Source organism: Rana temporaria, chromosome 2 (genome assembly GCF_905171775.1).
Source record: "Rana temporaria chromosome 2, aRanTem1.1, whole genome shotgun sequence".
Classification (NCBI taxonomy): Eukaryota; Metazoa; Chordata; class Amphibia; order Anura; family Ranidae; genus Rana; species Rana temporaria.
This window is the reverse complement of record NC_053490.1, coordinates 98,927,848-98,943,307: the sequence shown is the minus strand read 5'-3', so window position 1 is coordinate 98,943,307 and position 15,460 is coordinate 98,927,848. Positions and strand designations below refer to the sequence as shown.

At 43.6% G+C, this 15,460-nt stretch overlaps 1 protein-coding gene across 2 annotated transcripts in view; it reads left to right on the top strand.

Annotated features, from left to right (window-relative positions):
* ATM (ATM serine/threonine kinase) overlaps window positions 1–15,460 on the top strand; it is a 213,738-nt gene that overhangs the window by 180,725 nt on the left and 17,553 nt on the right. For both annotated transcript variants that reach the window (XM_040340578.1, XM_040340577.1), the window contains exons 56-59: window positions 6,321–6,437; window positions 6,836–6,985; window positions 12,582–12,747; window positions 15,341–15,427. In XM_040340578.1, coding sequence (XP_040196512.1) covers window positions 6,321–6,437; window positions 6,836–6,985; window positions 12,582–12,747; window positions 15,341–15,427 — 520 coding nt within the window. The remainder of the gene's footprint in view (window positions 1–6,320; window positions 6,438–6,835; window positions 6,986–12,581; window positions 12,748–15,340; window positions 15,428–15,460) is intronic.

The window sequence follows — 15,460 nt, the reverse complement described above, 5'->3', positions numbered from 1 at the left end:
AGCTGTTGTACCACTACTTTCTCCATTATCTTGGAGAGAACATTAAGGCCTGTTATGGGACGGCGGTGAGTTGGGTCCTTGGGATCCAGGTTAGGTTTTTTCAAGATGGGCTGGATTGTGCCCTCTTTCAACAGGGATGGCACTGTGCCTTCCTTAAATGACTGGTTTATAAGCTGTGTGATGGGTGGTGCCAGGATGTCGGCACATTCCTTCAGCAGTTTGGTGGGGATGATATCATTGGGCGATGTGCTGTTCCGCAAAGCACCAATGATATTTTTTGTGGTATCGATGGAGATCGGTTCCAGAGTGAACTTTGTTGATTGTAGAGCGTTTCTGTGGGTGTTTTGTGGTTGATTGACGGTGGGGTTGAGGGGGGTATTGTTTTGCATGATGCTTTCCCGGATTCTTTCAATTTTGTTGATGAAGAAATCCGATAGTTCATTGCAGAACTCTTGGGTGTCTGAGTTGGGGACTTCAAGACATCCTGGGTTCATGGTCTGGGTGACCATCTTGAAGAGTTCGCGGGGGCGGTTTAGGGCGCTGTTAATCGCCAAAGAAAAATGATGTTTCTTGGCTTTGAAGATTTCTTTATGATATCGTGTTGTTATTGCCTTGTAGATGATGAGGTTATCCTCTGCAGGACTTCTTTTCCAGGCGGCTTCCGCCCTTCTGCGCTCTTGCTTCAGAAGCGACAGCTGGTTGTTGAACCAGCCGGACTTTCTTTTTCGAATGCAGGCTTTGCGTTTCGGTGCTACTAAATCGGCTGACTGTAGCAGGGCTGTGTTTATGGCGTCCAGTGTATCTGCGGCTGTTTGATGTGGATGGATTGTTTTGATTCTGTTTCCCAAGGTAGATTTGAAGAGTTCCGAATGGAGCTTCTTCTGAGATCTAGCCCAGTGTATTGTCACCGGCTTGGGTGCTTTTATCACTGGGGGAATTTTGGAGATTATGAAATTAATTGCATGGTGGTCTGTCCATGGCAATGGTTCATTTTCTAAAATGCTTATTTTCAGATTTTGTCTGAAAATTAGGTCGAGTGTGTGACCTGAAGCATGTGTTGGCCCGCATATAAGTTGCTGTAGCCCTAATCCCTCCAGGTGATCAATGCAGGCGTCCGCAATGGGATCCTGTGCGGAGTTGGCCCACAGATTAAAGTCCCCGAGCAGCAAAAGGTGTTTGCTGTTAAGGGTATAAGTGGATATAAACTCCGTTAATGATGGCAAAAACTGCGATTTTGGCCCAGGTGGCCTATAGCAGAGGAGAATGTGAACAGTCTCCTGGGGGGAAGTTTGAAGTTGAAGAGTAAGGGTTTCCATGAATGGAAGAGGATTTTGAAGGGCTGGCTTAGTGATTGTAATGCGATTCTTGTGGATCACCGCCAGGCCTCCTCCTCTTTGCCCTATTCTGTTTTCCGTTATAATGCGATAGTTTTCTGGCACCAATTCTCCGAGAATGGTGTTGCAGTCGTCTGAGAGCCAGCTTTCTGTAATAAAGAGGCAGTCTAGATCGTTTTGTAGTAAGAAATCGTGGATTTCTAATCGGTGTTTTACTGCCGATCTTGTGTTGATCAAAGCACATGATATGTGCTCGAGCTGGGTTAAATAGTTAAAATTTTTGATGGTCGATCGTCGATCGAATCTCAAAAGTTGCTCTATTTTTAAGGCCTTTTTGGTGACGGCTGGTAATGCTGTTGCGAATTGTCTCAGACCCCGAATAGAGTGCGCAGAGTATCGCAGATTAGCCATTGTCGCCAGTCACATTGTCATCAGTCTTTCCTAATTGCGGCGGCCGCGAATGAGGCCTGGTCTGGCGCGGATGCGGGAAGAGCCGCGAGACGCCGGACGTGATGGGTGGAAGACTGTCTAAGTGAGCCGTCACTCGTTGAGTCTTCTCTCCCCGATTGGTCCAGAGGAAGGCGAAAAACCCCCGGCGTGCTGTGCCAATCTGCAGCGATCGGGGGAAAAAATTCCTTCCTGACCCCTTAACGGCGATCGGTGCAACCCTGGATCAATTGGCTAGGGGGGTGTGGTGGACCCTGCCTGGCTGCACTATCCCTGGGGAGAGCCGACTCGTTTGAGAGCGTCCTGCTCTCACTATCCCTGGGGTGAGCAGACTAAGATGAGAGCGTCTGCTGCACCGCTGAATCTATATAGCAAGAGTTCCAACTTTATTAGCTGCAAGCTTGTTCTGGATCAGTGATTGAAAAAAATAATGAAGACTCCTGTCTTACCTCCTGTTTCAAACTCCTGGTTTTTAACTCGCACTTTTGATCAAAGAATGCACTTCTGATCAGAGAGTCCACATGTGAAGCCACCATCAACTGGGAGCCAGCTCCTCTGGGAGCTTGTACAGCCACTTTAATACTCACCTGTGAAGACCTGTGAACAAACACACACCTGTGAACAATTAAACCCTCCCCTTAATTAGCAGAAAGGAAAAAGAAAAAAAAGCTGTTTATAAAGTGTCAGAGAAAAAGAGGGGAAAAAACAAATCTGCAAGCAGAAGCAAATGATAGCCAAATCCTGGTTTTTAACTCGCACTTTTGATCAAAGAATGCACTTCTGATCAGAGAGTCCACATGTGAAGCCACCATCAACTGGGAGCCAGCTCCTCTGGGAGCTTGTACAGCCACTTTAATACTCACCTGTGAAGACCTGTGAACAAACACACACCTGTGAACAATTAAACCCTCCCCTTAATTAGCAGAAAGGAAAAAGAAAAAAAAGCTGTTTATAAAGTGTCAGAGAAAAAGAGGGGAAAAAACAAATCTGCAAGCAGAAGCAAATGATAGCCAAATCCTGGTTTTTAACTCGCACTTTTGATCAAAGAATGCACTTCTGATCAGAGAGTCCACATGTGAAGCCACCGGTTTGCCCTTGGCATCAGTTCAAACTTCTTTATGCGTTTCCCCCGCTCCAGTTACTACCCCGCCTGCTGCGCAGGATCCGGGTGGAGCACATACCAGTCATCCTGGTAGCTCCAGCATGGCCCAGAAGGGCATGGTACTCACTAATCTTAAGGATGGTAGTGGGAGACCCTTGGACTCTTCCTCTACGGCCAGACCTGCTATCGCAAGGTCCGATCCTCCACCCTGCCTTACGGCATCTAAATTTGACGGCCTGGAAGCTGAATCCCTGATTCTCAGGGGTAGAGGTCTGTCTCAGAAAGTAATCTCTACCCTAATCAGAGCCAGGAAACCGGTCTCTAGGGTGATTTATTACAGGGTCTGGAAGGCCTATGTAGGCTGGTGTGAGTCCAAGCGATGGCTTTCTCGCAAATTTACCATCGATAGAGTATTAAGTTTTCTCCAGCTAGGAGTGGATGAAGGATTGGCATTAAGCACAATCAAAGGACAGATTTCTGCTCTGTCAGTGTGGTTTCAGCGGCCGCTGGCCACCCACTCGCTGGTTAAGACCTTCCTTCAAGGGGTCTTACGTATTAGACCTCCAGTTAAATCCCCGCTTTGTCCGTGGGATTTAAATCTTGTTCTGTCAAGTTTACAGAAACAACCGTTTGAGCCGTTGGCTGATATTCCTTTGGTTCTACTGACAAGGAAGTTAGTATTTTTGGTTGCCATAGTTTCCGCAAGAAGAGTTTCGGAGCTGGCAGCCTTATCCTGTAAGGAACCATATCTTGTTTTTCATAAGGACAGGGTCGTTCTCCGCCCTCATCCTTCCTTCCTTCCGAAGGTCATATCCAGTTTTCATTTGAACCAGGATTTGGTATTACCATCCTTCTTCCCTAAACCTACTTCCAGAAAGGAAGGGTTGCTGCATACCTTGGATATTGTCAGGGCCATGAAGGCCTATCTTAAAGCTACAAAGAAGATCCGGAAGACAGATGTGCTGTTCATTCTACCGGATGGGCCCAAGAAGGGGCAGGCAGCTGCAAAGTCCACCATTTCTAGGTGGATTAAGCAATTAATCACTCAGGCCTACGGCTTGAAAGGGTTGCCTCCTCCAGTATCATTAAAGGCTCATTCTACTAGAGCCATGGGCGCCTCCTGGGCAGCACACCACCAGATCTCTATGGCTCAAGTTTGCAAGGCGGCAACCTGGTCTTCTGTCCACACGTTTACAAAATTCTACAAGTTGGACGTAAGAAGGAATACTGATACTGCCTTCGGGCAGGCAGTGCTGCAGGCTGCAGTTTGAGACCCTCGGATTCCGGGGGCTCCTCTTGTTCGAGTTAAATTTAAAAATTTAATTTTTCTCAACTAAGTTGGATTTATTATGATTTGAGTATATCTCTAAATTAAATCCTTTTGTCTTGGAGATGTTCTCCCTCCCCTCATTGTAAGCATTGCTTTGGGACATCCCATATAGTAATGAATGCCGCTCTGTGTCCCGTGATGTACGATAAAGAAAAAGAGATTTTTAATACAGCTTACCTGTAAAATCTTTTTCTTGGAGTACATCACGGGACACAGAGCTCCCACCCCTCTTTTTTGAGGACCATTTTGGGAGGCATACTGCTTGCTACAAAACTGAGGTACTCCTCCTATGGGAGGGGGTTATATAGGGAGGGGCATTTCCTGTTTGAGATTGCCAGTGTCTACACCTGAAGGTACTCCATATAACCCATATAGTAATGAATGCCGCTCTGTGTCCCGTGATGTACTCCAAGAAAAAGATTTTACAGGTAAGCTGTATTAAAAATCTCTTTTTTTTTTTGTTTACTCCAGTGTCGCTCTCTAGAGACCAGTTGCAGAAAAATAAGAGCTAAATTATTAAAAATGTTCACATTTTTCTATAAATGACCCAGGAAAACCTGATCTGCGTACTGTATATGATGAAAGAAAATAAATTCTGAAACGTGTCATATTTACAACAGCAGCCAGTGCCAGACCTGCAATCTCCCTGTACTTGTTTTACATTTACATTCTGCTGACACTGAACATTTTGTCTCTTCTCAGTAACGTTAGCCACCTCCTCCTCCTCCTCCTCCTCCTCCCTCTTCCTCCTTTTCCTCTTCCTCCTCCTCCTTTTTTTTTTTAAAGCTGGGAAAACTCCTCTTCAAACCCGCTAAAAACCCCAAAAAGTATGGACTTTTTTTTTTCTTTTGCGGATTTATACTTATCTACGTGGATGATGCAGCATCGGTCCCTCCGCCAGCTGTAACACAGAGAACCCGAGACCAAACACTGCCGATCGCTCGGTTCACTCATCCCCCAGAGTTGAGAGCTAGTGACTGACACTCTGCCCCATCGTGCTTACTGGAGCGTTGGGCTGTGGATGGGGCAGGAGCAGCCATCTCAGCGGCTCGCTGGGTGCTGGTCCAGGCATGTGGGCGGATCCCGACTTCATTGTCACGATCTTGCCCGAGCCTGGACCGGATCCGATGCCACTTGACAGGGGGCTTTAGCTTGTGTTTAGATGTAAACTAGTCACAGGTGTACAGAACGAACTTCACTCCTGTGATCCACAGGAGAATTAGAGCCAAACAAGCTTTGGCTGTACTTCTCCTTTAAATGTGACACAACAGAGCGATTTGCTGCAGAAGTAGACTTTTCTCCCAGCTGTATCAGTGTGATTGCACTTAATATTGGTATTTGAGTTTTTGCTGATTGCTGGTGCAATGAATGTCTGATAACATCACATTGTTGGTACACTGACATTCTTCCCAGCCACCAGTTAGGTTCAAGCCTGACTTGATAGTTTGAATCTGCTTGGTGGTCTAATAAGTACTGTAGATAGGAAATTGCTCAACATTTATTCAGGAGGCTTACATAACAAACCCACATGTATAGAGATCCCTGGAATATGATTGCTTGTATTACGTGCAATACAAATTAAGGGCGGTTCAGACTGCTGCGATGTCCGACATCACATGCGATTCTCACCCCTGTGCAAATCACATGCGATGTCTGTGCGATGCAAATTCAGCCATACAGATTGTAGGGCTGAATTTGCATCGCTTTCTGACCAAAATCATGCAGGACCCTTTTTCACACCCATGCGATCTGATTCCTGTCCGAATTGACAGTTCGCACTTTAATATGCGAACCGATCTGGGGGTGTCATTAACTTACTATTGACACCCACAGTGGTTTGCATAGGGCAGTGTGAACTGCCGGTGGGTGACATGCGATGCGGGAACTTGTACTAGCTTTGCACGAGTTCTCACATTGCAGCAGTGTAAACCAGCCCTAAGATGTATTGAGTAAATATTCTGACCATTACAGTGTTAAGTGGCTATCATTAGTGGTTCACTGAAAGATTTAACATGTCAGTTGGAACTTTTTTTTTTCTTCATCAATCTTTTCTAAATAGTTTGTATGTTGTATTGTTCATGAGATTTTTTTATATGTACTTTCAAAGGGCCGGGATGATCTCAGACAAGACGCAGTGATGCAGCAGGTGTTCCAGATGTGTAATGCATTGTTACAGAAGAACAGTGAGACCAGGAAGAGAAAGCTGACTATCCGCAGATACAAGGTTATCTTTACTAGTTTTAATATATATATTATATTTCTAACCATCAGAATTTTGCAGTGAAATCATCAGCTTTATACATTGTATTTATTAACTATGTTGATTCCCTAAAGAGAAATTTTAATGCGAAAATGTGATTGTTTAGGTTATTACTTTATATATTTTTTTTCTCCCAAACATCCAGGTCTTTTGTATTTTGCCTTTTGTTTTGTTATGATGGTTTGTTATTGCTGAATGTATTTTATCTGTTTCAACTGGTCATCTATAAGCGGGAATTCTGTAGAAACATTGCGAAACGCGTTGATTCTATTTGCATGTTGCACCCTATTGTAATTGTTTGATATAACTGCCTACTTTCATTACATGTACATCAGTAACTGTCATCCTTGTGTTGTTGACAGGTAGTGCCTCTGTCTCAGAGAAGTGGGGTACTGGAGTGGTGCTCTGGCACAGTTCCTATTGGTGAATACCTAGTGAATTCTGATGATGGTGCTCACAAACGTTACCGGCCAAAGGATTTCAGCAGTTTACAGTGCCAGAAGAGAATGATGGTTTGTTGTTATGAATTAATTTTTCTTTTTTCAAAAGGGGTTTATCAGTTTTGTTTGATGTAAGGGAAATGTGAAAGGAACTTAATTTCTGCCAACGACCTAAGCTGCACAAAAACTCTCCAAACTCTATCAAGACTTACACACAAACCTCTCTTAAAGTTTAACTTTAAGACAAAACTTTTCTTGGTATTGGATAGAGTGCAGCAGGATTAGAACACTGGTTGGTTTTTATTGCTATCTGTGCCCCATTAGGGATGTTCATCTTCTCTATTTGTCCTATTTACCAGGAACATTAAAAGTGAAAGTAAAGAAACGTAATAGAGGGGAAATCTTCCAATGGGGACACTAGTTCTGGTGAGCTGGGGGTCCCCAAGAAATTCTCTTAATTTGCAGGGATTTCCTCTCACTTCCTGTTTGGATTTGGGACAGGAAGTAAAGGGAAATATCCGTAAAGAGACACAGATATCGAAAAACAATCTGACGGGTTATGACCCTCTTTTGCTCTATCCAAAATGAAAAAAAAAGGCTTTTTGCCTATCTCCTGCAAGCAGCATCTTTGGAGCGCTGAGAGAAGCTGTGTGTATACCGCTCTTTCACCACTCCTTCCCATTGAAAACAATGGGACACCGCGGCAATACCGCCGTTAATGCCCCTCTGCAGAGGTGCATTGCGGGCGGTATTGACCCTTTTTCGGACGCTAGCGGGGGTTAATACCGCACCGATAGCGGCTGAATATCGCCGCAATTCCGATGGTATAGCGCCGCTAAAAATAGCGGCGCTATACCGCCACCGCTCATACTGCCCCAGTGTGAAAGGGGCCTTAGGGATTCTTCAAATTCCAACAACATTTACAGTGCAGTACAAACACATGGCCACTGCCCCCACATATAACTGGCCTTTGCAGCAAGCAAAGAAATATTATTACCATAATATACCTTGTTTATGAATTATTAAATATCCAGCTTACCTATCTATTCATTTACTAATTTGCACCCTCATATGAATGAATGAAGCTCCATATAAACCCCAACCCCCCCTCCCCCTTTTTTCCCCTTTTCTTCAACATTGATAGGGATGGAGGTATTTGACCTCATCTCATTTAAAGTCCCAAATCTCAACTCCTCTCCTTCTTTTGCAACAAAGAATTCTCAGCTCAACTTACCGACGAGCCTGCAACCAACCGAATTATCCTGTCTAACAGGATCTTTTGTTTGTACTGTTTAAATACTGGTCGAGGGCACACACTGGACACATTTGCTGCCATTGTGCAATATGCTAGGTGTCCAGTTTGCTCCTCTGCCTTTTAACCACTTCAGCCCCGAGCCTCGTTTTTATATTTGAAGTTTACACGTTTTCTGGAAAATTACTTAGAACCCCTAAACATTATAAATATATATATAATAAAAAAAATGTAACACCATAGAGAATAAAATGGCGGTCAATGCAATACTTTCTGTCACACCGTATTTGCACAGCGGTCTTACAAGCGCACTTTTTTGGTGAAAAATACACCTTTTTTTATTAAAAAATTAGACAACAGTAAAGTTAGCCCAATTTATTTTATATTGTGAAAGATAATGTTACGCCGAGTAAATTGATACCCAACATGTCACACTTCAAAATTGCGCCCGCTCGTGGAATGGCAACACACTTTTGCCATAGGCGACGTTTAATTTTCTTTACAGGTTGCATGTTTTGAGTTATAGAGGAGGTCTAGGGCTAGAATTATTGCTCTCGCACTAACGATTGTGGCGATACCTCACCTCACATGTGTGGTTTGGACACCGTTCGCCATTTTCTTTTTTTTTCAAATAACAGTTTTTTTTATTTTCGAAAAAGGTCAGTACAAAATATGGTAACATATCTGGTGTAAGAGAAAAGAAGAGGTACACAATTCCAGCTTAATGTGCTTACACAGTGGTTTCATAGTTATTTGTACTATCGGTAGCTTGTATAATAACAAGATTCAAATAAGAGAGAGAAAGGAAAGAGGAGGTGGGGTGGGAAGGGGGGATGGAAGAGTGGGAGAGGCCAGTGGAGGAGAAGAGGAGAAGAAAGAAAGAAAAGAAAAAAAAAAAAAAAGAAGAAAGAAAAAGGGAAAGAGGGGGGGGAAGCAGGCAAGAGGGGTGGGTGTAATAGTGTACCTCGGTGGTCTGTCGTCGGCTCACGGCGGATCCTCCCTCACATGCCACCTCTCCCAGACAAGGTCATGATCCTCCAGTTTGTCCCGGATCCTAGCCGTCATTTTTTCCATGAGTTCTACCCGTTCGCCATTTTCATATGTGGGTGCTACTCACGTATGCCTTCGCTTCTGCACGAAGCTCAACTGGACAGGCTGTATTTAAACATTTTCTTATTTTTTTCCTATATATTTCACTTTTTATTTTTATACTGTTCTTTTAAAAAAAACTGTCACTTTTATTCCTATTACAAGGCATGTAAACATCCCTTGTAATAGAAAAAACGCATAACAGGGCCTCTTAAATATGAGATCTGGGGGCAAAAAGACCTCAGATCTCATATTTACACTAAAATGCAATTAAAAAAATGTCGTTTGGGGGAAAAAAAAGTCTCTTTAAGAGCTATGGGCGGAAGTGACGTTTTGACATCGCTTCCGCCCTGCAATGGTATGGAGACAGGTGGGGGCCATCTTCCTCTCACTCATCTCCGCCGCTGCTGTCGGCGGAGGGCACCGGAGTGTGGCTCGAGGGAGGGGGGCCCCCTCTCCCACCACCGATAAAAGTGATCTTCCGGCAAATCCGCCGCAGAGAGCACTTTTATCTGAGAGAGAGAGAGAGAGAGAGAGACTTGTAAAGCGCAACACATGCAAACTGAATCGCCTCTGGGCGCTGTATCCATTTCATGGGTAAGGAACCCCTTGACCTCAGAAGAGATGGGTTTTAATCTTTCTCCTGAAGGCCAAGTGGTCCGACTCCAGTCGGATGGTGGTTGGTAGTGCATTCCACAGGCGAGGTCCCTGGACTGCAAATCTTCGATCTCCTTTGAACTTGTATCTGGCCTTGGGTATCTGGAGGAGGTTTTGATTGGTGGATCGCAGAAAGCAGACAGTCCACCGAAAAAGAGGATACCGCGGTTATGGTAGCTAGCTGCTGCCATAACAACCACATCCCTCTTAAAAGTACTAACGTATAACGACAACGGGCGGTCCGTAAGTGGTTAAAGGGGTTGTAAAGGTTTGTGTTTTTTCACACCTTAATGCATTCTATGCACTCAGTGGCTATGTAAGCCGAGTGTATGACATGGGAGCGCGCCCGCAAGGTAACCCCTTTTGGGAGAGAGCTTCCCAGAGGGCGTTGGCTATTGTGGGGAGGAGCTGCGAGAGCCGCCGTGGGACCCCAGAACAGGACGATCAGGGCCACTCTGTGCAAAACGGACTGCACAGTGGAGGGAAGTATGACATGTTTGTTATTTTATTAAATATTTTTTTTATTTATTTACCTTTACCACCAGGAAGGGTGGGCTGCCTCAAGGCTCACCCGCCCTCTGCCTATCCAATGTAATGCATGTGCTTCTACTATGGTGGCTCTCAAAATTTAGAGTTAGGACTGCAGATAATACTGGGGTGCTGTGAAGTGGCTCTGCAGCTTACGCACGTATTTGTAATGTGTGCTGTTAGACAGGATAATTCGGTTGGTTGCAGGCTAGTCGGTAATTTGAGCTGGGAATTTTCTTTGGTTTTGTTTGACATCCACAGTGCAATCTTAATCTGTGTGACAGTCTATTATAAGGATGGACCTGTAGTGAGGGAAAGACGCAGAGTCAAGCCAAGTTTAGGAACGGAATCGTTTTGAATATTGGAACTTTGAGGGTAAGTTCTTACGGTAACAACAGAAGTTAAAGCGGAGGTTCACCCTCAAAATTAACTTTTTCGCTAACCTATCTGTAGCCTTAATAAAGGCTTGTAGTGTTGTCATTTTTTTTTGATGTGTACACTTACCTGTCTTCAGCCGCACTTCCGGGTCTTCTTCCTTGCGGGGAGTGGGCGTGTCGCTCCTTTTCCCCCGACAGGGAGCTCTTCGCAATGTCTCCTGGGAGTGAGTGTTGATCCTCCCAGGAGACGATTGACGTGCGGGTCAAGCGCGTCATCGCCTTCCGAAAATATCCGACGGGGACTCGGCTCTTTACGGCGCTATACGGCGCCTGCCGTGTAGAGCTGACTGCGCAGGCGCCGTAAAGTGCCGAGTCCCCCTCCCCCCTTTTTTTGTATTCAATAGGGATGGAGGCGTGTGTTTTTCATACGCCTCATTTAAAGTCCCAACCCCAGTTTTCTTTGTCGGATATTTTAGGAAGGCGATGACGCGCTTTACCCGCACGTCAATCGTCTCCTCGTCGTCTTAGGAACGCCTACTCCCCGGGGGAGCGAGAACCCTGAAGCCGGGTGAAAACGACGAAAAAACGTAAGTACAGCCCGAAAAAAATAAAAATCCAGCATACTGTTGATGTCAGCAGTATGCTGCATATAACAGTCTATAGATATTTTAGGGTGAACCCCCGCTTTAAGTGAAAAATTAACAATGGAATAGCTTAATCAGAAGAAATTCTGCATTTTGAAAGAGCCAAGCTACGCTTATGACGTTGGTATGATCTAAAGCGGGCCGTTAAGCAAAATAAGGTCGTAAGCTGTGGAAACCAGGAATTCTGCACCTTAGTGATATTTGATATATAGTTTTGTGTATAATACATTTATTATATTGCATTTTATCAATAAATTGGGTTTAAAGGAAAAAAACTAACAATAAATTCTGTAATGAATATGTAATATGAAAGGCATTGAACTTGTATGCGTGTTATGCTTTGGATGCAACATTTAGAAAAAAAAAAAAAAGAATGTTTCATGATAATTCAATGCTGTTTGATCATCAGTGCACCCAAATCCACTGCCACAAATTCCTTTAAAGCGGGAGTTCACCCATTTATAATTTTTTTTTTTTTTTCTCCCCTTAGCTTCCTGCTCGTTCGGTCTAGGGGAATCGGCTATTTGTATTAAAATATGAGCAGTACTTACCCGTTTTCGAGATGCATCTTCTTCCGTCGCTTCCGGGTATGGGTCTTCGGGAGCGGGCGTTCCTTCTTGATTGACAGTCTTCCGAGAGGCTTCCGACGGTCGCATCCATCGCGTCACTCGTAGCCGAAAGAAGCCGAACGTCGGTGCGGCTCTATACTGCGCCTGCGCACCGACGTTCGGCTTCTTTCGGAAAATCGTGACGCGATGGATGCGACCGTCGGAAGCCTCTCGGAAGACTGTCAATCAAGAAGGAACGCCCATTCCCGCAGCCCATACCCGGAAGCGACGGAGAGGATGCATCTCGTAAACGGGTAAGTACTGCACATATTTTAAAATAAATAGCCGATTCCCCTAGTAAAAACGAGCAGGAATCTAAGGGGGAAAAGTGCCCTCTAAGGGTGAACCCCCGCTTTAACTAGCAGTTAGATTAACAAAATACTCACCAAGGTACTGCTAAGGTTCAGAATCAATTAAAACACCAAGTACTTATACAGTATATACAAATGTATTAGTGTTTTTATCCTGACTGTAGTTTTCCTCAAATCAGTATTTTTGTTTTCTAAATTCTAGGATGTTCAAAGAGGACGGTTTGAAGATAAGTACCAAGTTTTCCTGGACATCTGCGATCATTTCCATCCAGTGTTCCGCTACTTCTGCATGGAGAAGTTCTTAGATCCAGCCGTTTGGTTTGAGAAGCGTTTGGCTTATACACGAAGTGTTGCCACATCCTCCATTGGTGTGTGTTACTTACATCCTAGCTCTAATATTGTATTTTCTTCTTAGTAGGCAGGAATACAAAGATTTTATCATTTTAAAGTTAATAGGCCTCTTTCACTGGTATAACTGGCACTAGGGGCACCCAGGCCTAAGCCTCTAAAGCTGGATGATGCCCAGGCCGAATACTGATTCAGAATTGGAATTGTAGTAGTTCTAACTGGATGCTTCATACATACAATAGTTATTTTCTCATAGCTACTAATGATATTCAAATGTTTACATTCAAGTTGTAATTTGCAATAGTTAAAGCGGTGGTTCCCCTGAATTACGTTTTTTTTTAAAAAAGCCTTTCACCCGCTTTTACTACATGCAATCGTCTACTCACCCGTCCTGCTGTTGTATGCGCCTGCATAACGAATTGCCATAAAAATATATTTTATATAAATTAGAGATGGACGTTTCCATCTTATGTCCTGGCAGTCTGAAGCCCCACAGGACTTTCTTCCGGGATGCGGTGAATGCTGTAGTTCCAGCATTCACCGCTCTATCCCGCGCATGTGCAGTGTTGACGGCGAGCCGCACCGTCAACACTGCTCAGTTGCCATCGCAACGGCCAGCGTCATAATGACCTGCCCCGTTGTGCTGACACACAACTGAACTAATCGTTTCTCTCAGCGATAGCTCAGAACGAATTGAGCAGCTGATGAGAAACCATTGAGTATTGTACAGCCAGGCATCCCCAATTTAAAAAAAAAAGGATATTTACTTTATAGAAATCCATGTTTTATTATTTTAAAGCTCTAATTTTTATATTTTACATATTTGAGCAAAAATCTTTTATTTATAATATAATCTAGAATTAATATAATTTAATGTCTAGTCTTGTCTTCCTTAAAATAATGGAACCAGGAAGTGGCAGCTGACATAGTCAGAACAAAGGTATGCAATCGTTTTTAAATTCTTTAAAAAACGAATTGTGCAAAAACGGCCTGAGCCTGTGTGTTATAGCTTATGTTGTACATTAGGGTGAACCTCCCCTTCAAATATGTTTGCCAGCAATGTTGAAATCAGGAGAATTATTAGTACTGACACTTTGATACATGAGGTCACATGGGTGGATGGGAACTGGACCAGTATTCTCCTGGTTCATTTACTGTATCAAAAGTTTCTGAAAATGAAAATGTGAGAAACCAGTGCAAATTGAAAGGCCTTTTCCCCATGCACATGCAAACCTTTTTTGTTTAGTCTTGGATAGAGTGGAGAGGGATTAGAACACCTGTCAATTTGTATTGCTGTCTGCATCCCCTTTACAGAGATTCACCCCTCTCAATTTGTCCTTCTTACCATTATCTTTGAAAGTAAAAGAAAATACCAAATTTTGTGTTGACACCAGAACAGTAATAGAGGGAAAATCTTCCAATGTGGACATTAGTTTTGGTGACACCCCAGGATTCCCTCAATTGGGATGGATTTCCTCACGCTTCCTGTTTTGGCTATGGGAGAGGAAGTGAAGGGAAATCTTCCAATGGGACACACATGACAAAAAAAAATCTGACGGGTTATAAAGCCTAGAAACCGGCCTACATTCAGGATATGTGTATGGAAGTTGGTCCAACAGAAGCCAGCTGTTCAGCCAGCTTCTGTGGAAGGGGCATGACCGAAAAAGGTCTACTGATCTGCATCCAATCAGTACTCTAAGCCAATTGCTGAAAGCGCTACCTAGTGTGTTCTGGGGGGGCGGGGCTGTCCTCCTGTCAGAACACAATAGCTCAGCAGGGGAGATTGCTGTACTAACATTGTATAGTTAGTACAACTACTCCTCTTGAGCTGACTTTTTTTTTTTTTTTTTTTTTTTCGTTCAGCCCGTTTTTCGGGCACCCCTTTCATAGACTCCCATGTTAAACGTCAGTCTAGGCATGGGCACAGTGAGGCATGCAGATGGACACCCTAGGCTTATACTCAAGTCAATAAGTTTTCCCATTTTTTTCTGGTAAAATTTGATGCCTCGGCTTATATTCGGGTCGACTTATACTCGAGTATATACGGTATACTGCATGTGACTGAGACATTGATCATATAACACACAAGACTGTATGTGATCTCTAACAATTTTGTGTGTTACACTGTGGGGCTGTATAATTGTTTTTAGTTATTTCAGGGATTCAATGGAAGTTCACAAACTCCTCAGCATCGCCTTTTTTGATTCTCATGAATATTGCATGTTTGGTTCATGCAAATATTGTACTACAGCCATAGTGGAAGAGACAATCAGCTGCGATATTCCATGATAAATGGGGTATGAGGGTATAAATGGGGAAAGGGAGAGGGAAACAACTGTACTTCAGATCTGCTACCGGTTATCCATGAGAGGCCATGTACGAAACTGACGTCACCCTGCAACCATACAGTGCCAGTTTGTACGGATTGGCATGTGAAGCTCTGCTAGGTTTTTGAGCAAAGTGAAGTTTTCAAATATGACTGCCCAATGTATGAAAGATCCATTCACATTGAAATGTATTTTATTTTTTGTACTGGTCCATGCATATCTTTATTTCTTTAAAAAGGCTGGAGATACCCGTTCATGTTATCTTTTTTTTTTTTTTTGTTGACAGTTGGTTACATTGTAGGACTTGGAGACAGACACGTCCAGAACATTCTGATAGATGAAGAGACATCAGAACTGGTACACATTGACCTGGGTGAGGGCTTTTTTTTTTTTTTTTTTTTTTTAA